This window comes from Gouania willdenowi, chromosome 6 (genome assembly GCF_900634775.1).
Source record: "Gouania willdenowi chromosome 6, fGouWil2.1, whole genome shotgun sequence".
Taxonomy (NCBI): Eukaryota; Metazoa; Chordata; class Actinopteri; order Blenniiformes; family Gobiesocidae; genus Gouania; species Gouania willdenowi.
Genome location: NC_041049.1, coordinates 28,979,683 through 29,006,637, shown reverse-complemented (window position 1 = coordinate 29,006,637; position 26,955 = coordinate 28,979,683). Strand labels below are relative to the sequence as shown.

The 26,955-nt window shown below is 37.8% G+C and overlaps 2 protein-coding genes and 1 non-coding gene across 3 annotated transcripts in view; all 3 read right to left on the bottom strand.

Moving 5' to 3' along the window:
- Positions 1–5,512, bottom strand: part of frmd5a (FERM domain containing 5a) — a 92,141-nt gene extending 86,629 nt beyond the window's left edge. Inside the window, exon 1 of the mRNA XM_028451087.1 lies at positions 5,182–5,512. Within this exon, the coding sequence (XP_028306888.1) occupies positions 5,182–5,283 (102 nt within the window). The 5' untranslated portion in view covers positions 5,284–5,512. The remainder of the gene's footprint in view (positions 1–5,181) is intronic.
- Positions 5,513–7,772: 2,260 nt separating this feature from the next.
- Positions 7,773–7,844, bottom strand: trnah-gug (transfer RNA histidin (anticodon GUG)). The gene has a single exon. It is a non-coding gene; the product is annotated as a tRNA-His (tRNA).
- A 1,138-nt stretch (positions 7,845–8,982) lies between these two features.
- malt3 (MALT paracaspase 3) lies at positions 8,983–26,955 on the bottom strand. The gene is made up of 16 exons (XM_028451243.1): positions 26,830–26,955; positions 25,639–25,702; positions 25,423–25,547; positions 21,940–22,078; positions 21,686–21,861; positions 21,438–21,534; positions 19,494–19,529; positions 19,169–19,372; positions 17,903–18,080; positions 17,762–17,836; positions 17,501–17,628; positions 15,390–15,539; positions 13,991–14,145; positions 12,845–12,961; positions 9,544–9,660; positions 8,983–9,464 (listed from the first exon to the last, which is right to left on the bottom strand). The coding sequence occupies exons 2-16, from the start codon at positions 25,679–25,681 to the stop codon at positions 9,129–9,131; spliced, it is 2,076 nt and encodes a 691-aa protein (XP_028307044.1). The 5' UTR covers positions 25,682–25,702; positions 26,830–26,955; the 3' UTR covers positions 8,983–9,128.

Sequence of the window (26,955 nt, the reverse complement as noted above, 5' to 3'; positions counted from 1 at the left end):
CTTCCAGCTCATAAAACCCATGAAAACAGGATTTTAAAAAAATTAGAAAACTGTGAAGAACTGGACTGGACTGGGGTGCACGGTGTGGTTAGCACGTCACAGCAAGAAGGTTCTGGTTTCAAGCCCTGGGGTGGACACCTGGGTCCTTTCTATGTGGAGTTTGCATGTTCTCCCCGTACTGCGTGAGTTTCCTCCGGGTACTCCGGATCCAAAAACATGACTGTAAGGTTTATTGGAGTCACTAAATTGCCCTTAGGAGTGAATGAGTGAGTGAGTGGTTGTCTGTCTGTGTTGCCCTGCGATGGACTGGCTCCCTGTCCAGGGTGTACCCCCACCCAGCGCCCTATGAGAACAGAATATTTCACCCCAAATCATGACTGACTGTGGATATTTCACACTGGACCTCAAGCAGCTTGGGGTCTGTTCCTCACCCGTCTTCCTCCAAACACTTGGACCTTGATTCCTTAATGAAAGGCACATTTTACTTTCATCAGAAAAGAGGACCATGGACCACTGGCCAACAGTCTAGTCCTTCTTCTCCTATTTTGTTTTTCTGCAAAAACTGAAAAGTAAATAGTGATTTCTTCACATTATTATTTTTGAAAAATTATGTAACAATAAACAAATAAATACATGAAATTGTTTAAATTGTGGGCCCTGAATCTATAATCTATGAAAGTTTAACTTTTTGAATGGAATTATGGAAATTAAACAACTTTTCCATGATATTCTAATTTTTTGGAAAATGTGTAGATGTGTGGAGCTCTGCAATGATAAGTGCACAGTGCACACGTTTCCTCTCATAAACACAGCGACAAGATCCATAATTCATTCAAAGCCAAACTTCAGTGGATGCTTTACAGCTGCAGCTGTGAGCAGATGAGCAAACACGTCTGCTGTCCTTCTGCTTTAGTGTGAGCTATTGTTTTTTTGTTGTTTTTTTTTGACCAAAGATTCTTCAATTTTACTGGAACAATTTAAAATGTCTTTGAATAAAAATGAGTGAATGTAGTTAAAAAACAAAACAAAAAATAAATCCTTTTAATGGTTTAACAGTAATGGAGTTGAAAGTTGTTCTTTCCTAAAAAAAGAGGAAGCCAGAAGGGCTGAGAATATATGACCTGCCTCTGACTTGGCATTCTCCTCTCAGGCTGTCTCAGTATCCAGGGTGACTGTGCTTCTGTATGCAGAAAGGATAAAGTTTAACTTTGAAGCAAAAACTAGCGTCCTTGTGTCAAACCCGAGGCCCGGGGGCCAAATCTGGCCCATTAGAGCAGTGGTTCTCAAACCTTTTTGGCCAAGGTACCCCATTTCTCTTATTTTTGAATCCAAGTGACCTCTTTGTCCTAGAGACTAATGATGGAATGAATGCGTGATAACACACATTTTAAAGAATCTTAGTGTGAATAAGTGGAATGAAACAGTATCTAGTGTCTCCTGAATGAATATATTTCTATAGTTTTTATCACTTCTGGACCAAGACTGACCCTTGTATTTTCAATTCATGTGCTAGCAACCAAGTATTTTGTTTTCCTCGTCTTTCGCCTCCAAACAGGCAGGATGACAAGAGGGTTCACCCTCAGCACCTGCATGTTTGTTCCATATGAACGGAGTAAACCAGAAACTATTGGGTCCATTTTGTATGGTTGAAGACTGAATGAAACCCGAACATAATGAAACAGGGGGAGGTAGCATTGTTAGCATTGTTGTTTACAAAGGTTCTAACTGGATTGGAAGTGTTACCTGTTAAGGAATGTACAACTATATACCTCTGTGCCTCAATGTTTCATATTTTTTGCAAGCCCATTTTTGTTTTTTGAGAGAGACTTGATAAAGCATTTTATTTATTGCTTTGGTCGTGTATAGTTTTGCACTTGAGGTGTTTTGGGTTTTTTTTCCGAACAATTTTTTTGTTTGTTTGTGACATTTATTAAAGTGCAATTTTTGGCTAACAGAGACTGAGAGTTTTATATTCATTGTTTGTTTTATTTTATCTTGACTTTCCAATTACAATGGTAGAAAAAATACTAATGAGAAATACAAGTTGATTGCATTTAAAAGGGTGAACTTGCATTTTTATGATATGTTATCATTACATTAGTGGTTAATTTGGTCTAAAAGAAAATTTACAATAATATCGTTAATCGGCAATAATTTGTGGGACAATATATCATCCAGCAAAATCTGTTATCGGCCCAGGCCTAGTTATTACATTTAACTATAGTCATTATCTCATATTTATACACAGCAGAGATGCACAGTAACAAGCACTCACTGAGATCACCTGGGATTGTGTGAGATTTAATGTCCAGCTGTTAGCTACACTGTAGCTGTAAGCTCAACATTAGACCCCCCGTTGTGTGGAGAACAATATGGTTTAAAAGTGTGATATTGTCCAAAAACATGTGGGCGAGGGTTTAGTCTAGGGGTCATCAACACGGTGCCCACGGGCACCAGGTAGCCCGCATGGACCATGTGAGGGGCCCTCAGCAGCTCTAGTCACCACTGAGCTCCATCTATAATCTGATTCCCTTTAGATAAATACATATTACAGATGTAGTTAGTACTTACTAAAGTTAAATATTACTGATGAAGATTTAGTATTGAATGAACCATCTTTAAATGCTTATTTTCACTGAAACAATGTAACAAATATTTTTAAGTGATGCAGATCTCGTGTATGATCAGTGCTATGTTATATATAATAAATAGTTTTTAAAACAAAAGGTGGATTTTCTATCAAATTGAATGAAAATGAAACAATTACATACATTAGGAGAAATAAAGTGTTCACATGTGGAAACTTGAACATTCCCTTCCTTTTTATGTTACTGCTAGCCTTCCTTATTGTCTTACCCTCTGATTAAAGTCAAACTGTGAACATTTAATATTATAAGTGCTTTTCTAACTGCTTTTGGACTGTTCAGTACATATGAAGTAGCTCACAGTTTCAGACAGGTTGGTGTTTCCATTTCAGAAGGTGAACTCTGTCGAATCGCCTCACATTACGTTAGATTTTGTGTGAGAACTGACATTTCCTTCACTCTGACCATCTGTTTACAAAGAGAAATTGAGTGTAAATGTGAGATTGCGTATTTTCCATCTGGTTTCTGCGATCACGTTGAAATCGGAGGCCCTAATGCTGCTGTTATCCCTGGGTCCAATAAGAGCCAATAATAACCAGGAAGCTGGATGGAGCATGCTCTTTTTTTTCCCTTTGCCTAGTACCCACATCTGACTCTAATGACGTCAGCCGCACAAAACAACACAACTCGGCAGCAAACGGAACACCTGCTGGCTTTCACAGTCCATCTGGCTCTGCTCCAGTTCTTTTAGTCGCTCTGTTTAAAGCCTGGGAAGACAGACATGAGCCCACAGAAAAGCAAGCGGCGAGAATTAAAGGAAAAGCAACAGCATCTCAGCAACAGATATTAAAAGTGACAGGAATCCTACAAACAAAGCCCTGATCAACAGGAATAAGGATTCCTCAGTTGTGACGTAGAGATGTTATGTCTCTGAGGACTTTATAACATCAGAGTCTTAAAACGGTTGAGTCAGAACTGAAGTGACAGGGCCTCGCACCTTGTTCTGAGAGAAAAGCGTCGACACAAAACAGCAGCTGATCAAAAGTGAGCCACAAACATTAGAACCAGACAAAAATGATTTCACATCAAGGCCTGCCTCTGTTTTATATTTCACAACCACTTGGCACCAATGATTCAAGTCCTTACATCCTCTTTAAAAAAGTCACAGCTGAAAGCTTCCTTTTCACAATAAAAGCGCGTAAAAGGAAACGTGAAACGTTCATTCAGCTCAGCACAGTGCCAACATCCCAGTGGTTAAAGAGCCCTGATATACTGAGCACACGTGACAGTGGAGAGTCAATGCATCACACGAAAAAGTGTCAACCGATGGAATAGTTTAGATGATAACCTGAAAAGTGCTGCTAGTTTGCAGAAATTCAAAATACATTATAAGAGAAGTGTTTTGGAGAAATATGCAAATGACATTAGACCATAACTATTTTTTAACTGTAGTTAACCCTGTAATATTTTTGGAATTAATCTGAATTTTATATCATAAACACCAATATAATGTATGTATCAATGTAGATAATTACAGTATGTGTGATGTCAAAATGTAATTTGTCGCTATTTGTATGTTTGGAATGATAACTGAATATGAGGTAGGTGCCTATAAGCTTTCTTACTTGGGCCTTTTCAGCTTTCATTACTGTGTACTGATGTATCTTGTGTTTAGGTGCGGAGTCCCGATCCGATATCGATATCGGATATTGGTCCGATATTAGCCTGAAAACGGATATCGGATATCGGATTCAAATTTCGGGATTTTTCTTTTTTTTTAATTAGTTTATTTTTTATTTATTTTTATTCAAATGCAGAATAATGTAGATATTATGTTTAAGGTTAAAATTATATAACCAATTGGTTAATAATAAATGGGTCAGTTTTTCTCATACCTACTATTGCTGACTAAGCCTTTTCTAACATTCCACACTACAAAATAAGTACTTTTTTTTTTTTCAAATTGAAGAAAAGAAAGAAAAAACAATAATAATTAAAAAAAAAAAAAAAAAAAACTAGTTTAATTCAGTTAAATAATAATCTACTGTATAAGACGAGAAAGATAACACGACAAATACATTCTCCCCATTGATACTTGTTAATTTTAGAAATCTAATAAAAACACCCTGAAATGTAGCTTACTTTTAACAGTTACTACATCATCCTTAGGATTTAAAATGTGCTGATATAAGATTTAAAAGAAGAAGTAAAAAAACCTAATGAAGAATTTCTCAAAGGATTAGATTTGTATGAATGAGTAAAGTTAGTAAACAGTCTTAGAAATGATTCTAAGTGATGATATATCTGTTGTTTTTTATCACACGTGAAGCAGGAAAACATTCACCACAATGTGTTGGTCTATGACACTTTGACACTTTGCAAAGTCAGCCCATGGCCCAAACTGAGACGCGGGCCAATGTTTGACACCTGGTCTAACATGTGGACAGATGTTTGTCACATGCAGTGCTGCTTCCTACTGCTGAGTGTTGGAGCACCGATGGGTCACATGAGGCTAACCAGTGCCTAATGCAGGGTGATGCTGATGGGAATGGATGCAGGGGCTGTGTTGCCAGGTCGGACTGTGCAGGTGACTAACCTGGATGGTGCACGTATACTCCGTATCATCCAGCAGTCTGACCGTACAGCTGTACTCCCGTTCCAGGTTCCTCAGGCTGCCGCTCACAAATCGGCTCAGCATCTTTACTCCGCGTCACGCAGCAGCAGAACAATAAAAGTCAAGCCCAGCGTGCGCGTCAATGTCACAATGAGGGTAAAACCCGCTCCGTTAACCCAGCAGCAGCCTCCGAGGCCAGCGGCATCCTGGTCCTGGTCCTGGTCCTGGTAAGTTCTCCTGTAGCGGGAGCAGGATCACCCATCCAGGTTCATGTTCAGGGGACTGGGTGCTCTGCTGTCTGCCTCTGTGTGTGTGTGTGTGTGTGTGTGTGTGTGTGTGTGTGTGCGCGTGTTATCTCTCACCAGTGTGCAGCAGGCGGGCGGGACCTGATGGAACTGACGTCAAGTCAACCAACGGGAGAATGTGGTTCTCCTCCTCTTCTAAATGAGCATCATCTTCATCACACGATCAACTTTTATCACAAACATGTGATTGGATCTGATCCCAGGGCCACATTACCAACATTTATTTATTTATTTATTGACATCATTTATTTATACAGGTATCTATGGTCCCGTTGAGAGGTCCATTTATACAATAAGGACCAATCTGAGCATTTAACACCGGAAACAATACATTCCTCTCATACTGTATGTTTTTGTTATTTTATTTATGACTAATTTCTTGTGTTTTTGTTGTCATTTTGTTTCTGGAGTGATTTCTGTGTAAAATATTTTATATGTATCTATTTTTATTTTGTTGTTTTGTACATTTTCCAGGTCTTTAGTGTATGAAAGTCCTTTCCTCCCGGAAACAAAAGTAAAATAATTATTTTATTTTATTTTATTTTTTTACTGGTGGGAATGGGCTTCCATACTTGTGTGTTTTTGGAATAATTTTGCGTATTTTTGTTGTCCTTTGTTCCTATTTTTCCAGTTGTATTTATTTTTGGGGTCTTTGTGTAGGTCTGCTGTTTTTGTGTAATTTCCTGTCATTTTGTGTGTTTTGGAGTCATTTTGTGTATTTTGATATCCTCTGTGTATATTTTCTGTAGTTTTTTGAGAGGTTTGTTTGTGTGTGTGTGTGTGTGTGTGTGTGTGTGTGTGTGTGTGTGTGTGTGTGTGTGTGTGTGTGTGTGTGTGTGTGTGTGTGTGTGTGTGTGTGTGTGTGTGTGTGTGTATGTGTTTGTCTTTGCGGTTTTTGTGAAGCGGTGCTGTTATTTGTGTGTTTCTGCTGTTTTTTGTGTATTTATTTGCCTTTTTCCAAGTTTAGTTTGAGTCATTTTGTGTTTTTACTTTGGGGGCTGTACAAAATTAGACCAAGGGCCACAAGCGGCCCCAGGGTCACTGGTTGCCCTTGTCCAGTGATAACATCCTTTTCAGTACATTTATCAAGATCAGATATCGTGATACAAAAACAAGAGAGAAATATACAAAGATTATGACCAAAAATACACAAAATGATTAACAACACACATTAAAACAGCAATGACACACAATAAAACATTTTGTGTGTTAATGCTTTAAGATTGGTCACTAGTCCACACTGTAAAAGTTGCCCATGTCTGCTCTATTGTAATCTTTGACATGTATGCATAATGCACAACGCTCAACTCATGTAGTTGTACATATTTTTATTCTCCTTTATTCCTCTCCTTCTGATTAACTACAATGTTTCTTGGCTAAAATCATATTAGTCTGTTAGCTAGAAATACATATAATCATAGCCCACTGTTACTAAAAGTTGTGGGTGCATACGCTATTATAGCTGGCAGCACATTTGAGCATTATGAGCTCTATTCCCCCTTAAAATATACAAGATGCTAATCCTTCACTGGTACATGAAGCCAAATCCAGCAAACCACAGTGCTTAAACTTTAAAAAAAAAAAAAAAAAATACAGCAATTGATTGACAATAATACATAGATTTTTCGTGATTTGATAAACCATTAAAACACAGGCTTTAACAAAAAAAAAAATGGTGTATGTACCTGTATGTAATTGTTAGCTGTTGCCATTGTACCATGAGCAGTGTTCACAAAGCTAGGAATAGGCTATTTTACCATTTAGTGTAATTTAGTTTTTAGTTTTTATTAAGGCATCACAGGTTTACAGTAGGCTATAGCTGCAGATAGGCAATAAACCTAGGTGTATTTCCCATAGATTGATGCTTGTTTTATTATTTTTAACTATACTTGTGGTACACTGTTGTGTTAATACAAAGACGTAATTACTATATTTAACCTCTGCGGTATGTCTTGTGTTTAGCCCATATGCTCTACTATTTGTTTATTAGTTAATTCATGTTTTTATTTATCCCTTTACAATTGTTTATTTTTAGTGGACGACTTTATCCAGGACTGCATTTCAGGGATAGTTACATTCTACTGCCCTCTACAGGTCAGATTAACACATTGCATCTTTAATTGTACACAGGCGTCGCATTTATTCACAGTAAAAGTGATCATATTAACAGCTAGGTATAGAGATCTGTTGATGAGTGGAATTATTGTTTATTTAAAACAAAAATATAGAGAGAGTGAAGGAGATCTAAAATAAGGTCCGTTAGTAGTTTGCCGTGACCCGGATTCGAACCGGGGTTGCTGCGGCCACAACGCAGAGTACTAACCACTATACGATCACGGCGAGCTAAGCAGGATGTGAGTACATGGTCAGTAAGATAAGGAATATATCCTTGAGAACACGGAAATGACGACATCACCCTAAACATACAAAAAGTCAATGCAATACAGTTCATATTAGTTTATCAGTGTATTTTCGAATATGTATTGCAAAAATCAAAAGAATTGCATTCATTATAGACGAACAGTGTTGTTTTGTTTTAGTTTGTTTTTTTAGTTTTACATATTTGGAAAAAAAAAAACTGGATGGGAGAAGTGTTGGCTTTTTTAATTCAACCACTTCTCTCCAAGTTAAGCTTCCCTATAAGGTATAACAGAAATTATATAGCATCCATTTGTTACAAAATAAGAAAAAGTTTAAAAGGAAAATAAATAATCATAAAACACACACACAAAAAAAAAAAAAAAAAAAAAACAGCATGAAGTTTTTCCCCTCAACCTGTTGGATATTTTCTGCAAATGATTTTTTTTTGGTACATTATTCGTGCCGTGTGATTACATTTTTTATAGCCTTGTGAATTACACAAATCGCTATTTTTCGAAGAATGAATAATACCTGTGAAAAAAAAAAAAAAATTAACAATAGCATGATTCAGCAAATGTGTTTATTAGCTTAAGTTGTTTGTGTAAATTGTATGCACTGATGCTGATAAATGTTGACATTTCAGACTTGCTACAGCAAAGGAAAAAAAGCCAATCATCCAACTTCAATAATATTAACATACAGCATACAAAAATAAACAATAAAAAAAAAAAAAATTAGCATTCAATTTTGTGATAACCTTTATTTTCTCGATAGCATGACACCAGAAAGCTTAATGCTTAGTTTGATGCAATGGGTTGGGGACACCTTAAACAATTAATAACCATTTTCATAAAAATAACAAGGATTTAGCAAAAACAAGTCATGTTTGGTCTTTATTTAAAAATATATATATTTCCTCATATCTCCAGCGCATCCAACTCTGTCACGCTTTGCAGCGATGATGATGATGATGAAGGTGATGATGATCAAGAAGAGAGATTTTAACTGTGACTCAGTCACACTGCAATAATCTGATCAAATCAACCTGTTACATTGTTTATCAATGAAGGCGTTTCAAATTAAAAGTGAACTTCATCATTTTCATGGATTTCAATGACATTTACAAGCATTGGGAAAACTCCATGTTCCGTGATTTCTAGACAGCCCAAAAAAAAAAGGCATCATCGCCTCCTTTCCTTCAGCTCACCTTCATTCACACATATGCGCTTTTGTTATCTACAAAAGCTTGAGCAGAGAATCTTATTATATTAAAGTATAGTTCAATAATTCCGTCTCATCATTCTCCTCAGGTTCATTTATCTGTGTCATTGTCCTTTTAGGATCACACAGGGCTTTTCTAGTGAATGGGTGAATGGAAGCAGCCACAGTCCAAGGCCGCCAATGATTGCTGCTCAAACTGAAATCCATATTTTGAGCTGAAACGCTGCTCTGCCTCCTGTCAGATGCTGTGGGATTGTTCCTGTACAGCTTCCAGGAGGCCACCAGAGGCATCCCTACATCCACTGACTGGGTTTCACTCTGTCGCAGCTTACTGCCAGCGTGAGTATAGACAAGCTCCACCTTGATGGACACCGAATCCTAGCAGAAGGAAACAGTTTTATTACCAAATAATAATAATCAAACTCACAGATAGAGGATGGAAATATTGAGTTCCTACTTCGAGCCTCTGAAGCCCACAGAGTCTGAGACAACCGTCAAAATATTCAGAGTTGTGAGACAGTAGAGAGTCCAGCTCTTCTGATGTGTCACATCTTGAAAAAACATCTTCCATTGCCTGAAAACCAGAGCACAAACAATTGCAGTTTGTTTATTGCATTGTACGGGATATACAGGTAGCTGAGATAATTGAGTGATCATTACATTCACATATGGAGCCAATTTAATGTCAACTGTGAACGCAGCAAGTAAAACGTTGCGTTCACACCAAAGAATCCTAGAGTGGTTAAAATGTTCTAGGAGTGGTTTGCCCGGATGGTTCGCCTCCTTTGTAGCGGTGTGAACAAAGTCTAGAACGCTTTGACCAATAGAAGTCTCTGCTCTAGTAACGGCGCTCCAAGAGACTAGCTCATGCATTCCATCAGAGTCTGTTTGGAGCAGATCATGAAGTGTGCTCTGAACACAAACCAAGCCCAATCAAGGTGATAAAATGATCAGCTGCTGTCCGTCCGTTCGACCCAAATCCAGGGGCCTCATATACAAAAGGTACGTACGCCCAAAAACATACGTACGTCAAAACCCATGGCAAAATCCTGATGTTCAGAAACTGAAGTGCGGTCTTTCATGTCAAAGTCCTGAGGTGACGTACGTACGTTTCTACATAGTTCATGCTTTAAATTCTAAGGACACTACCAAAATAATACAATACATCCACACTTGAACCTCTGAGCTTCTAGTGACATGTATCATTTACACATTTTTTGTGAGTTACAGTTTTTCTTTTTTTGTTTTCTGTCTAACGTGAGTCAGACACATGATGTTCACTACCTGTCAAAGCTCTGTGAGCTGGATCTACTACAGGTGGTCACATGTCCTCTGAGTAACAGACACGTCTGAATACTTTTAAATGCTTTCAGTCCAGCGATCATTATCAGCTACACACACACACATAACACAAGCACACACTCCAGACTGATCACCACGACTGACTGGTGCAGTGTGTGCGCACGTGCGTGTTTGTGTCGCGGAGGGGGGGGTCATATCTTGTAGAGGAGGGAGGCGGTGGGGTTGGCGATTGACGTACCGGTACGGACTTCACTTTCATGGATCGCTTCAATACCAAAGCGTTTCACACTGAGTCACATTTATCTGTTACACATTCACAGCCTGTTTGATGATCAGGAGACAGAGACACACATTAAGCCTGATGTGAGCGATCAGAACGTCATTTTGCGATTATTATTTTATATTAATATTATTATTATTATTATTATTAATAGTAGTATTAGTATAGAATTTTACGTGTCTTCCTTAATCCACTATCCACTATCGTCACACACACACAGTCAAGCATTCAGCAAACTATGTGCGTCTATATTAATGTTTATATTAATTCCAGTATCTTCACTGTTGAATCAGCTCCATCTTACAAGTTGCTGTCAGTCTAAAATGTTTTAAAATCTCTTCTTTCCTGTGTTACAGGTGGTAAGAGTGCATGAGGTGAATCCCAGCACCTATCGATTTACATATGTAAATGTGGGCGTGAACAGGGAGGGGACATATATGTGCGCTCATATCCTCCTTGATTCAGATGTTGAAATGATAGGTGCGTGGATCCAGTCGTACTCACAAATTTGAACATCTGAATTTTTTTGAGCAAACGCCTGTCTCTGGATTGAGACGTACGCTTTTTTCACACCATTTTATAAGCAAGTCTTTGTACATGAGGCCCCAGGACTGTGTTGGAAATCTCATATATACGTACTACTCATACTAAGTCTATGTCAAAATGAAGTAGTTTGTTTACATTAGATAGTATGGAAAGATTGAGTATACTAGAAATACCCAGATGTACACTATATCAGGACATTTTTGGGTATGAACGGTGGGCACACTAGTTGTACTTAACCGTCCGATGATGCATTACCAGCGGAATTTAAAATTGTCTTGGGACCAGAACATCCCTGTTTCAAAACAAAAGCATCTCTTCTAGTCTTTCATTAGTTTTTTAACGCTGTTGTAAATAGGGCTCTTGTTTTGAAGTTAACCAGAAGTGTAGTCAGTAACACAATGACGGGTCTCCGAAAATCTCCAAAGTGTCTGCATGAAATGTGTTTCCGCAAGTTTTATGGATCAAATGAGCACATGTTGATATTCTACTTGGTCACTTTCTCACTTAAAATGTTTTCAGAACTTTTAAAGGTGGAGAATCAACGTAGATATTTAGCTTCAGTGGCCACGTTTACATGGGAGCTTTAAGTCCTCTTTAAAGTGGAATAAAAGTTAATTCCTCTTTAACCTGACCTTGTAAATTAAGTTAATTCCAAATTAGGTGGCTGGTTTATTCCGTTTTTCATTCCGAATTAGATAATTCCTCTTTCTTGTAAACAATTCACTTGCCGAATTCCGCTTAAAGTTAATTCTTGTCGTTCTGCACTTGCGCAACTTGCGGCGATGACGCGCGGGTGACGATATAATCCAAGATGGCGGCGGCCCAGACTCGAGCCTAGACTATATAATAAGAGCCTTAAAAGACATGGATACAATGAAAACAGTGGATGGACAAAGTTCTCATGTGTGGTGTTCTGTGTTACAGTCAACAATAAAAGTTTGTTGTGCATTTTTCCTGATAGACAGGATACGTCATGTTCTCCCCCTGTCCAATCAGAGCCTTCCCATCCCCCAGATCTAAAGCGGAATAATCTAAAGCCGAATAAACCGGTTTTCCATGTAAACCTCGTACGAAAATTATCATTTCCATGTAAACATGAAGCAGAACACTTTAATGATTTAATTCGGAATAAATAAATCCGAATTAAAAAACATCATGTAACCATGGCCACTGTGCTTCAGGTTTTTCTCGTTGTAGGTTCGAAATGCATCAGTGGAAACGCTAATCCCACTAATAGTATATAGTACACAGTATATACTCATTGAGTGTGTAGTACATTAGTATGTGATTTCTAACACAGTCCAGGACTATATTGGTGTGAAAGCAGCCAAAAACCACAAGATCCCTGCTGTGCAATCTTAGAGGCCTCATCTGTAACATTAAAATCAGCCACTAGATGTCCATAAAGCCCAAAGTTTGTGCTCAACTCCATGACTGATTATTTGTGTAACTTCCTGGTTTTGCACGTGACTACACGCTGGATGCCCATATTTGAGCAGAACTTCCTTAGTCATGTGAAACAAAGGCATCATTGTTTTCACTATGAAGTTCCTTCTTGTAGATAGAAAGTACGTCACAGCCTGTGGAGGTGGAATTAAACAAGTAAAAGCAACACCAAAATAACTCCTACGTTGAATTGCTGAAGATCACAAAGTCTAAGAGTACAGTCAGGACCATCAAACTGCTGAAACAGTGGAGAACCAATGGCTTCTGTTGAGCAACTTCTTGGAATTGTGTCATCCATTGCCTGAAACGCAGAGCAAAAACATTCATATTACAGGGATAAATGCATTCACAGCCAATTTAATGTGAACTGTTAACCCAGTAACGATGGAACACTACGTACAATACATTATCTTGTCATTTTGTGTGTTTTTGCAGTCACATGCGTATGGATTTTTGTGCACAATTTTATATTTTTCAGTTATTTTTGTGTAACCTAGAAGTTGTCTTGTGTGTTTTTAAGAATACATTTGTTGTCCTTTATGCATTTTTCTGAAATTGTGTATGTTTTTGGTGTAGATATGTGTATTTTTCTGTTGTTTTGTGTATTTTTCGGTTATTTTTAGTGTCTTTGGAGTCAGTTCGTGCATTTACTTTTGAAGGCCACACAATAATAGGCCGAGGGCCACATGCGGTCCCCGGCCACCAGTTTCACATGTTTAATCTAGCCCTTTTCTCTGTTTTTTTTCAATCTTAATTTAAACTACTACATTCTTATGTTCCAGATAGATGTGAATTCATATTTTTATCTACTGTGAACTTGAGTTTAACGCAAACACTTTTCTTCAGATGTTTCATGTTGTTCATTGTGTTTTGTTAAAAAAAATGTTAAAGGATAAAGATCATGCTTTGTTTTAACTTGCTTCACTAGTTTTACTGCAAAGGGGTCAATCACGTACTTGATGTCAGTACAATTCAATATGTGAGGTCAACTTAATAACTGCATGTGTTGCAACATAGAAAATGTTTTGAATCCTATTTTTAAGACATGTTTTTGCACGACTCCATGCCAGATGTCCACATTTGAACCAACTTCCTCAGTCATGTAAAATGCAGACCTGAATATTTAATACTGAGAGGTTATTTATGGCTTTAGTCGGTAAAGGAAAGTATGTGATATTGAGCAGTGTGGAATTTATGATACTAGCTTTGTGACTTTAGTAAGAAACAGTGAGCCGGGGGAGGGTCCTCGCTGCATCAGACACACCCACTGTTTGTTGTGTCTCCACTAAAGCTGCCATCATTTAAATCAAAGTATCTAAAAGGTAATTACCGGTGTGCTGCTTAAAGTGAACATGCAGATATGAGTTTGAGGAATGATCTTCTTTACAGTAGCAAAAGCCACCATGACATTAGAGAACAACGCAGAGAACCCGACTTCCACTTCTACACCACACTCGAACACCAAGAGCTTCTTTCTGGGGAGATCTGGGGGAAAACAAGAACATATATGCATTTCTTTTGTTAAATTGTAAAATAAATAATTACATTACACATTTGTAAATGCACATTATACGTAGTTGGAGTTTAGATAACATAGTAAATATTACAAATTCTATAAATGGTATTGCAGTGTTAGGAGTCTCATTGACGAAGAGAAATGTTTTGTTCCGTTCACCCATGTTAAAAAGTTAGTGCCATTAATTACAAAAAATCATTCAAATGAAATACAAGAAAGATGTGAAATGAACTTCTTTCATCAAAAAGAAAAATCTCCTCATTTGATTGTGTCCAGAAAATATATTGGAGTCACAATTGCACCTGTTGATGTGAGGAAGACTAAGTATTTATCCTTTATGGAAAGCCGTTTGAGCATTAACTTGACATCAGTGACATCAACCGTCATCAAAGGTGAAAGTAACAGATTACAAGTTACTGTAATTGAGTTGCTTTTATGGGTCCTTGTACTTTTGAGCACATTTCTAAATTAGTAATTTTACTTGTACTTAAGATCGCTATAAAAGAAATAAAATTGTTTGTTACATTTCTACACCCAACCGTTGCTGAGTAAATTATATATTTTTTGTTTCAAAACGATCAACGGACACTGTGAAACTACAAAAAGTGAAATGACAGACAACAATCATAGCCGACTAATCAGTTTAAACGTAACGCACGGCTACAAAACAGCATTGAATGCTGGTTATTTTCTCAGTTTTAGAGTTAATAAATCTAGCTATACTTAGAGCCTGATAATTTTTTTTTAATTGAATTAATTGGTGTTATTTTATTTTAAAAAGAATTGTGCATTTTGACAAACCTTTTATTTCATAGTAAAGGTGCCTTTGTGGAAAATAAATTAGGTTCCAATTGTGCAAGATTTGGGGTCGGATTCACTAAGATCTGAAATAAAGGGTGCTAAAACCAGGTGCGTCACTAAATCCTATAGTGACGCAGTTTCCTCGGCTGCTGCGAGTGATTCACTAGGAATGCAGCAAAGATTAGTGCGCATGCAGAAGTGGAGCAGACCGCCATATTCTAATGAGCGCTTTGCTCATTCAATGTGGAGTTCACAGAAACACACAATGAGATTTGAGGAAGTCAAATTGGAGGAAGACAGACTTCTCTGTCTGCTGTTAGGTTTGTGTTGTTTAAAAAAAATATTTGTTCATTTAGTTTTCTACATTATCAAAATTTGATAAACAAATAAAAACAAATAAAAACATTCTCACCATTTGCTTGTCTCCAGAAAGTGTCTCTTAGGTGAAGTTCTTCAGTGTGCCCAGTGGTCCGAACGTCATCAGTAAGGGATCTGGGTTCCTTTAGGATGCCTTTGACGTCTGCTGGCTGCCTACCTGCAGCCAATGGGTCATACTCCAGATCTGAGGAAAAGCCATAGACAACATCAAGGTACATGAGAGAGAACATCCAAATAGCTAATCCTACTGCAGAAGTGTTAAACTGACGACTAATATTTCTGCAGAGGAGCCATGTAAGTTGGAGAAAATAATACGAGATGGAACAGACAACCAGCATTCAACGCCATGTGGACATCATATAATGTATATTTATTTTAATAGAAAGGTATAAAAAAAACAAATGGAACCCAACATTTGATGTGGAGCTAAATCGGTTCCCATCCACACTGTCAGCTTTCAGCAGGGTGTCCTGCCCTGCTGGCTGTGATCGGCGGAGTCTGAACAACCCAGCAGCTGTCCAGAGCTCGGCCGCTCTCAGGTTTCCTGCTGTTCTTGAGCCAACAGTGAGAATTTCCAAAGAATGAGGTCACACGCTAATGATACCCCCAAAAAGTTTTTCACCAGAGGCCCATCAAACAGGACATCTTGATCTTAAGACAGGACAACTTTATAACCTCCTCATGTCTGTTATAGTTGTGAATCCTCAGTAAACAGCATTAGAACAAGAGGCATCGATTACAACAACAACACACTGGAAGGTAAATGGTAAATGGACTAGATTTTATATAGCGCTTTATCACCACACTGAAGCAGTCTCAAAGCGCTTTACATATCAGCTCATTCACCCAATCACTCTCACATTCACACACCAGTGTAGGCAGTGCAGGACTGCCATGCATGGCACTAGTCGACCACTGGGAGCAACTTAGGGTTCAGTGTCTTGCCCAAGGACACTTCGACACATAGTCAGGTACTGGGATCGAACCCCCAACCTCTCGATCAGAAGACGACCCACTACCACCTGAGCCACGGTCGCCCGTGTATTAACTACATACTAATAAATAGCTTGTTCCCCTTTGTCCATTGAACAAATGAATGAGGTTAACAACAAAATTCAAATGTAACCAATCTATGAATTGTTCAGTGTCCTTTCATCCAATAATTATCAATATTTTCACAATCCACAGTCTGAGGTGGGTAAATCTAGATGCTGAAGAGCCACCATTTTCTTTCTCTACATCACCATTGATACAGGAAGAGATTGCCAATCTGAAATTACCAATCTGCCCTTCAAGGTTCAATGACCATATGGACCAGACATGGGTAACTGTGGCCCTCAGTCTAATAAGGTGAAGGCCCCAAAAGTAAATGCACTAACAAAAAAAAAGCACTGAGATATATAAATGAATTGCCAAAAACATGGAAGACCACTACAAATTAATTGAAAAATATATAAAACGACTACAGAAATTAATCCAAAAAACACAGGAAACACCAAAATAAACAGCAAAAATATACAACATGAATCCCAAAAATATACAAAATTAGATCTAAAAAGTCCATTTAATCACAGGTTACTAAGCCAGTCACCATTGGTTCCAATTGTTAGCATGAGAGCAAAACACAATATGCCAAAAAAAAAAAAAAAGTAGTTTACAATACAATTCTGATATTTTACAAACACCATTTACAATGACTCCAAAATTATGTTAAGTTTTGATGAATATTGAAAAAGTACTATGAAAAGATTTGCTTACATTTCCAGTAAACTATTTTGATGCACTGTAGGCTACATTTTTGATCAATCAAAAATCTGTGTGGATGGTTTGTGCAGGACTGTTTGAAAATGGGCTGTAGCAAGTTTGGTGTTAATTGAGGGAACATTGTGCGAGGAAAAAAGTTCAATAATCTTTAAAGTTTTTGATGAAAACAAAGTGACACAGACTTCAAAATTTACAATAGATTTAAATGTACCAAAGTTTCTTCAGCGATGGGGCTGCATTTTGGTATTAATTGGCAAATCTGTAGCAGTTATGGTTGATTTGTTGTGAATTTTAACATTTTTGAACTGTAGATGCTTCCTGTCACGCCAACTTTAGGACTATTGGCCTATTGACCTATTTTATGAATAAAAATGTGCTTACCACGTTGCACCTTCCTTAGGACGTCTGTGATTGGCTGAGGCTGTAGGATGTGTCTGTTCAAATAGTTAGTGAAGATTCCGTAACTTGTCTCCCCGTCTTGGACCTCTAAAGCCTCAGCATTTTCACATCTGTAATATTAAAGCTGTCTTTGGTACTCAATAACATTTGCACACATGATAAATAATGGTTTGCTGTTACATATGATAATAAAACAACATTATACTAATATTAAGATAAATTGTTGATAAAGGAGAAACGTACGTAGCATAACCGTAAATTGTGTTCCCACTGGATTCCTCAAGCAGGATGGTTGATGGAATGTCACCATTGTTGACCCTGCGGAAAAGAAAAAAACCCATAAATTAGTCCTAGCCATTACACATAGAGTAGCTACGTTCTTACCATGTTCTGCACGCGTCCAGTAGAATGACATTCAGCGCCGTCTGCCTCTGCTGCATCCTGAGCATGACCTTCTGCACACAAACACAGTTCTCCTTTCGATATGGCTGTGGCGCTTCAATGGGCACCAAATAATTTTTCCCAGCGAACTCAAAGCCATGACCAGCATAGTAGAACAAGCCTGTTAGAAAAGTAGCAAAAGACATTCAGTTACAAACAGCAGTTAGCACAGCATGCATCAGAGATGTAAATTTGCTTCCCATTAAAGTAGAATGATGAAAAACACTAAAATATGAAAGCTGCTGGTGACAACAATCGTTTTTTTTAATTTCATATCAGCTAAAGAAAACGTGTAGGCCTCTAAGATCTATAAATCCAAGATTATTTGCGTGGAAAAAAGGATGTAAATGGTCAACAATGCGGCTTGAAACTTCTTTTTGATCTCCATAGTAAACACTCCTTTTTCACATTGTCGTAAAAGTTTTGTGCATTGCATTGTGGGATGTGAAGTCCTGTAAACGAACACATAGAAGTGTTTTTACTTCATTTCTTGCGTTTCTTCTCCAGGCAAGGAGGTGAGTGATTGGCTTGACTCCATTTTTGTTGTATTTGCTTCCCGGTTCAACTCACTCCACGAGGAATTCTTTTTTTGGTTGGGTTTGTATATTTCCGAGTAAACCCCAAAATAAACAGCTGCCATTGTTTTGCCACAACTTTCAGTTCATGAAAACACCAGAAATGTTTTTGGAAGTCACTTAGGCAGAGTTTTGGGGAGAAAACACAAGAAATCACAGTAATAATGAAGTAAAAACACTTCTAAAACAACATTGTTATTATTATGAATGTTCTTCCAAACAGTGACATGAATATGAAACAAATGCTAAAAAACACATTGAATAAAAGGCAGACTGTGTTGGGTAACCAAACTGTTGCTCACAGGTAAAGCTAGAGTTTGATGTAATGAGAGGTTAAGTGAAGTCATTTGCATGCATATGACGGTCTGTCTTTGAAGCCAAAGAAAATAGGACTGGTCTTCATTCATAAGTGGACATTTATTTTTTTTTACTGAAGAGATAAAACAAATGAAATATAGCTTGAAATTCTTCAAGGTTTTTGTTTTTCCGAAAAATCTTTTCAGCAGTTTCCTGATGCCTGTCAATCATTTTATTTATTCTAATCTTTCCAGTCAAATGCGTGCCAAGCATGTTTTTTTATGCAGGATGTAAGTGACGAAGTTAATCATTTACTGTAAACTAACATACTACTAACCATAAACTCCTCTGTCGAGAAGCTGGATGAACTCATTAATGGCAGCCTGCATCTCTGCTCTGGTGAGATCCAGCAGAGAAACCACTCTGAAGCCGAGCTGCTGCAGCAGCGTGCCCAGCTTGTACACATCCATCAATGGAGCCTTTAACGGGGGGTGGCTGGAGTAGTTCAAGTTTCCAAGAAGCAGAGCAACTTTATCAGATGCTAAAGGACAGAGAGACCAAAGTAAAAAAAAAAACGGTAGTTTTAATAACACCAGGATTTTATTAGAACCAACTGTAGAGAATGTAATTAAATTAACTTTGAAAAAAGCTTTGAAATGTACCTGTTAGTGCTGAAGAACAAACTGTATCCTTTTGAACTAGAGATAATGAAAGAAACACAAAATAAGTGTCAAATTCAAGGTACTGACTTAATTAGTTCAGTCCTCTTTGTGGTTGTATCTGATCTAAGGACCACATTATCAACATTCATGTCAGAATAATGATCAATCTGAAACACTTTTTGTTGATGTGTTTATTCTTGTTTTGTGTTTTGAGTCATTTTGTGTCTTTGAGCCTGTACTACGCGCAAACTTCCGGGATTTAATCAGTGTGTGCTGGACTACGAAATTGGATAACGTCTAGGATTTGGGAGAGTGCTAAAGTCCCGCCTCCTGACCAATCAGTTCTCTTAGAAAACGAACTGTCCAATAAAAGGTGGATCATTGTGTGAACACTTCACTGTGTGGATCTGATGGGACCCTGACAGATAGAAAATATTTAGGCATTGATGCAATCCTTATCCCACAGACAAGGTAAAAGTGAAAGTGAAACTCTTCTTCCAAGAGCGCGCACGTAGCCAGGCTGACATCAACACGCTTAACTTAGCGAGTTGTAATCGAGATTCGTAGGACAGCTTCTGTCTCACAGACAGTGTTTGGTTAGGTAAAGCCCGCTAACGGAGATAAATCCAGGATATAATTATCTAGCTTTGTAGTTTAGGCCCTTTATGTCAATGTTTTGAATAATTTTGTGTGTTTTTGTTGTCATTTTGTGTGTTTTTTGTGATTTTGTTTTTATTTTGGAGTACCGATGGCCGTTGTGCTTCATATTAAAGGGGGGGTATCATGTTTTTTACAGGTACATAGTACCATTCTATAGCATGCTCAAATAGCTATGCTCCCCAATTTTTTTTAGAAAATGCAGCAAATATTTTAAAAAAAACTTAAAAGAAATTTCCCTCTGTCGCACACGATTCATGACGACTCGATTTTGCATCTGTCTCTTTAAGAAACTCCAAGCTTGTCTGACGCGCCCCTGAACACTCCACCTTCAGTACTCATACAAACACACATGGATGTTTACTTCTGTTTTTCTGTGCGCTGTATTTGGCTACTTTCTACATTTTTACATCGCTACAATACATTAGAATGATTATCAAAGTGAGGAATGCTAACGTACGGACGGAGATCTCTCTTCCCTGTCACCGACACACGTACACGCATACACACGTGCACCCGCCCGCTTACCCATGCTGCTGCTGCTGCCGGGATCGCATTGTGTCTGTGTACTTATTAATCCACTTTCAAATAAGCTCTTGTTTTAAAGCAGTCATCTGAAAAGGCAGCAGCTGCTACGATGAGCAGAGTAGACCGATCGACACACAGTTATCTCTCAGCTGTTTGCTGTGAATGCAGCTGATTTGAGGGAGCTGGAAGTGGGCTAGGGGTACGAGTTTTATTTACATTTTTATAAAGTATTTCAAATGAGTAAATGAAAAGCTAAATCTGCAGAGGCGGGTGCTGTGGGGTGAACTAAGGAAGAGAACATAGGAGGGGGAGGGGCTCTGCTGTAGAGTGGTGGGCGGTAACTCGGCTGGTGACGAAAGGTCCGAGGTGTCTCTAGGAGGTGGGGGCGTTCCTAGGAGGATTCAGCCGTATTTACACCTAAAATGAATGAACCATGGCAACACTCCAGGCATGTGTTTAATGAGGGAAATACATAGTAACATGATATAAATCTTGAAAAAGTCGATTTTACATAATACGCCCCCTTTAAGATATTAGTCAGGTATGACCAGTTCGTTTCACTTTCCTGCTGTGTGCTTTTGGATCTAACCAAACACTGTTTGAACACCCACAAGTTCTCCTTTTATTCTTTAGAAATGGGGAAAGTCCCTTTGAAAAGCCTTGCTGACAAACATCAACAGACTTTTAACCTTTAAATTGGGGGAAAACGCAAATCTATAGTTAGGACTACTGATGAAAAGATGTTAAGTTGTGACTTACCAACATTAACATCAACAGGTTCAGTCCAACTCTCTTCAAGCACATTCGACACCGAACAAAGATACGATCCTTTATGTTCATCTGTTGCACAGTCAATCTGCAGGTACATTCCATTTTTATTGTTTGCCTTAGTCCCCACCTTTCTCCCACATTACATTCATCATGCTAGCACCAATACATTTATGACAGTAGGCAGTGGAAACACTCCTCATCAGTAATTAAGGTAAACAAAAGCCACGTGTGCTAACCTGCAGTGCGTTAGCCGTTTTGCCTGTCAGTGCGTGTCCATTTAAGTACCATTGGTAACGTGGAAGTGGGATACCAAAGGCTGCAAAGCGGAGGGTAATTTTCTGTCCATGTCGAACTGTCTGCGGTTTAGGATTAATAGCAATATGTGGCTCACCCTGCCAGTCTGCTGGTAAGCCTGGAGGAACAGGATGAAACAGACATGAGACAAATACAAACATTATATACATACACCATAGCTGAGGTGTTCAATTACCTGATTTATCAATGTCCAACACCTTCACCTTTACCCATTCAGTGAACACATAGTTGTTGAAAGGGTCGTTCACTCGGCACACGTATAGCTGGGTTTTTTCCGCTCTGACGGTTAGCTGTGTTTGAGTAGCACCAAACACCTGGAATGATTAAAACAATATTTCTCTGAGTGACTTCTTGTCACAGTGCAGAGATAAGCAACTGTTTTCACCGCGGGGGCCATAAACATTGTTTGAACCTGTTTGTCTGTGTGCGGTGGACGGGGTTTGTATGGGGTGGATGTTCTGTTTGTTGTTGTCTTTGTGAGAGCACTTTGAGCTGCATTTTATTGTGGGGTTTCCTGTGGATTGTTTGCGTGTGGTATTTTTTATTGTATGTAAGGTATTAATGATGTAAAGCACTTTGAATGATATTGTATATATGAAAAGTGCTCTATGTGATTGATTGATTAAAATGTATCTGATCTGAGTGCCATTGTTCAACATTTGTCACCATTTAGAATAATGACCAATCTGAGCATCAATACAGGAAGTTCTGTATATTTTAGTTGGTAGTTAGTGTGTTATTAGTCATTTTAGTATGTTTGTTGTCGGTTTGTGTATTTTTGTTGTGTTTGGTTTATTTTGTATTTTTGTTGTTGATTTTCGTGTATTTTTTTAATCATTTGGGGCCTGTACTACAAAGCTGGATTTCCTTCCAGGATTTATTCTGTATGTGCTGTATTACGATGCTGGTTAATGTCTTACTGGGGTATATCACCATGGTAACTTACGCTGAACGGAAAACCTGGTTGGAACCAGGTTAAGATGTGGATAAGATCTGAGCAAGTATAAAGCCCCGCCTCCTGACCAATCAGTTTTCTTGGAAAATGACCAGTCCAAGAATAGGCTGCTCATTCTATGTACACATAGACAGCAGAGAAAGAACGGATAGATAGAAAGTCATGTTGCACTAGAGAAGCCATGTTGCACTAAAGTCAAAGTTGGTTTAACAGCCACAGGCAAATTGTATGTTTAGGCCAATGTTTTGAGTGTATAATGTTCTCATGAAGGTGTACACATTTACAGAGTAGTTGTTTCTTAAGTCATATATGAAAAAAAAAAAAAAAAAAATCGCCCTATACTTAAATATCGAGATATATCGCATCGTATCGTGACCTATTGCATCGAGCAATACACACCCTTAATAGATATTAGAGCTGCTCAATTAATCAAAATTTGATTACGATTTTGATTATTACATCCAATGATTACAAAAATAACATAATCAAGAAAAAAGACAATTATTAAAAAAGAAAAATTTCACATGTTTTATTTGCTAAATAAAACAAACCCACTATTGTGGACATCTACAAATAATCAAGCTTGGCACAAGCATGTTATTTATGTTTAAAGAATATATTTTACATTGTCTTGTGGAAAAAATAAATACCTTTTCGGTTGACAAATAATACTTTGAATAATAGTGATTTCAATTATGACCAAAATACTTATTATTTTTTCTATAATCGAGCAGCCCTAATAGATATAATCCTTTCATTTACTTGAAGATATACTATAGGAGAGGTATACATTTTATCTGATGAACTGACCTACATTAGTCAGCTGATAAAGCATGCGTGAGTCAGGTGCTCTGTGACCGACAAATTCATTCATTTATTCATAAACGCTGTTGGCGAGCCTCAGTCCTGTAAGATGTTACAGACTTCATAAAATACAAATATTGTCCCCCTTATGATGTAGGCTGAGCTATATGAATGCAGCATCAGAGCCACAGACAGCACCCAAAATAAGGCGGATACACAGACACGTCTGTGCTGTATTAAAGTGAAACTGATCAGCGTGTCCGTCGATTCTCCAATGAATTAATATTGTACAGTCTCACAAATGTACGCATAAACAGTGGTATCTGTCTGCATTCCTTCCATCCTGCTTTTTCTGCAGCAACAGTGTTGTTTTTGGTCTGAATAATGGATTTTAATTCTGCAGGTTTTTGAAGAATTGTTCCACATGGTGATGCATGCTGCTCTGCAGGGTTTCACCATGTTTTTGATTGGTCAGACGCTGCAATCACCGGTTTTACATAAGCGTGCACACATTTCGGTTGAAATCACCTGGCTTAAGTTCACGTGTTGATAGACAGATGTTTTGTTAGGTGAAACCCGTTAACGGAGAGATATCCCGTAAATACTTATCTAGCTTTGCAGTACAGGCAATTGGTGTATTTTTGTTGTCGTTTTGCGTGGTGTGAGCCATTTTGTGCTTTTTTGTTGATGTGTGTTCTTTGAGTCTCTATTGTGTATTTTTGTTGTCGTAATGTATATTTTTCATTTATTTTTGTGTAGTTTTTCATTAAGCGTTTTTGGAATAATTTCAAGAGGCTGCCTATTAGACTGAGGGCCACGTGTGGCCCCCGAGCTGTGGATAACAGGTAAAATTACTTACTGGGACTTTGGATCCATTCCACATACAGTAATTTAAAAAGGTATTAGTAACACTTTACTTGAAGTTTTATACACAAGTCTGACATTACGCTGTCATTATTATGACATGACACCTGTCATTAGCATGAATAAGATGTCATGAAAGCTGTCATTAATGCTGCGTTCACACCGAATGCATCTTTTGCGGCATCGGATGAAACGTTGCGCAGGTTTCGCAGGATCACAAAAAAATGTCGTCACTTGCTTCATACGCGCGTTTGAAGCGAAGCCCCGCCCACTAGCAAAAAAGCCAGTGTGATTAGCGGCTAATGCTATCCTTGCTCAGTGCCGACTTTCAAAGATGAAAACTACAGAGAGAACTTATACCTGCTACCACCACCTCCTCGCAGATTCTCCTACACGCCAAATCCTTCCTAGTCTGGTCCCGGTTCTAAAGACCGTGTCATACAGCTCCAGGTGGTCACACACAGCTTCTACTCCATGGTTGAATAGGTGAACAGACCTGTGTCCGTGTTGACGGCCTGACGTCATCGTCAACAAAGACTCTCATTGGCTTTCTTCATGCAAAACAGTCACAGGAGTTCAATATTTTCAACTCTTGTGAATGTGCGAATATGACAAAAAATCAGGAGCGCGCTAGCACGGCCAACACACTTGACGCGCGGATCGAACCGCACCGCCGCACAGGAAAGATTTCGCCTCTGGGACGTGTCTATCCATTGACTTTGTATGTAATCTGGACGCACAAACATTTTGTCACGCATCCGGTGTGAACGCAGCATAAGAGTTGTTCATTACGAAAAACCCTAAAAAATGCCAACATAGCTCCAAAGGTGTCATAATTTAGCAAACAACACTTAATGACAGCCTTCATGACACCTTATTCATGCTAATGACAGATAATGATAGCGTAATTATGTATTAAACTTCAAGTAAAGTGTTACCAATGTGTTTATATTATGTATATATATATATATATATATATATATGCATACATACACATATACATATATGTGTATATAATAAGGTCAGATAACTCACTTCTTTCTCTCCATCAGAGAACCACTGGTAGTTGAGGATGCCTGTGCCTTCAGCCTGAACATGCAGGGTTACCTGGTGGTTCACAGGTACGCACATAGAAACAGGTTGGCGCACTATGACTATTTCTGGTATCAGACAAAACAAGATCACAATCAGTCTTTGTTTTTCACCACTGCAAAAATGGACCAAAAAAAAAAGACAAAAAATTGAACATACCTTTGACCATTATTTGACCAGGCCTGAGCCACAATCCATTCATCAATGCATTCTCAGACAATGACTGTAAGAATTCAGAGAAGTTTAAGTATGTCTTGTTGAACATTTTTAAATCATAAGTGTTAGGAACAAGTTTTTGGACAGAAATATTGTTTTTTAATAAATGAGACTAAGAAATACGCCTGAAACACCTTCCGTCAACAAACAATAAGAATGATACAGTTTAATGAAGATGTTCAGTAGTGGATCAGCTGAGCAGAGGTGACAAGAAACAAAGTACAAATACTTACTTACTGTACTTCAGTAGATTTTTCTGGTATCTGTACTTTACTTCAGTATTTATTTATTTTCTTTGGGCAACTTTTTACTTTTACTCCTTCCTTGTTTAAACAAATATCTGTACTTTCTACTCCTTACATTTTAAAAATGAGCTTGTTACTTTTAAGACCTTCGAAGGTAAAAAAAAAAAAAAAAAAAAACACAAAATTTTGGTAGTTTGAGGTTTGTTTTTTGTTTTTTTGTATTTGGCAGGTCGCTTAGTTTTATGGTTAACATTTTATTGATCATTTGTATTTTTTTTTTTCTTTCTTAAAACATTTCATGTACAAATGTGTATCTATAATGAGTGCTAAATTCTCCAGGTGTTCAAAGGTAACAGATTTAACTTGTGTCCATGTACCAGTTAGTATTCTACAAGTTTGTAAAACAAAACAAAAAATTTAAATTTAAATAAATAAATAAATAATACTGGTTGAACTGTCTTATTATATAAGGGACATTTGTTTTACTTTTTACTTAATTAATTACATTTAGTAGCATGTACTTTTTTAACTTTTACTCAGGGGATCAACATCAATACTTTCACCAGTCATTTTTATTCCAGTGTCTATACTTTGACTTGAGAACTGAAGACTAATACTTTCACCACCTGCAGTTGAGTGATAATCACTGACCCAGTGAAGCAAAAACATTCAAAACACACAAACAAACGTTCTGCAAATATTTCATGACCATTTTGATAAGCTAAACATGATAAAATTACAATGTAGTCTAGTTAAAGTGGGTTAAAGATAAGCCAGAGTCATGTCTCGCTAAACTTCTCCTTTTTTTATGTGAAATCCACTTGTTTATTGTAGACTATAAGGAAGTGTAAGAAGTGATAGAGAAGTGGATTAAAGAGGACAAACATACCTTCTGTCTGTCTGTCAGTCAGTCAGTGTGGTATCAGAGAGCAGCAGTCCTGTTAGTATTATTACTACCTGTTATTAATGCTTACAATGTGCTTAAAAACATTCTTCCCCTTTCCGGGAACAGCCC

What these genes read in the sequence shown, in the direction of transcription:
- malt3 (XM_028451243.1), bottom strand. Translation starts at nt 25,681, where the DNA reads ATGAATGGATTGTGGCTCAGGCCTGGTCAAATAATGGTCAAAG. An exon ending in TGGTCAAATAATGGTCAAAG is followed by an intron (nt 25,548 to 25,638) that starts GTATGTTCAATT and finishes GTCTGATACCAG; the next exon opens with AAATAGTCATAGTGCGCCAA. An exon ending in TTTCTGGAGACAAGCAAATG is followed by an intron (nt 14,146 to 15,389) that starts GTGAGAATGTTT and finishes GTTTTCCCCCAG; the next exon opens with ATCTCCCCAGAAAGAAGCTC.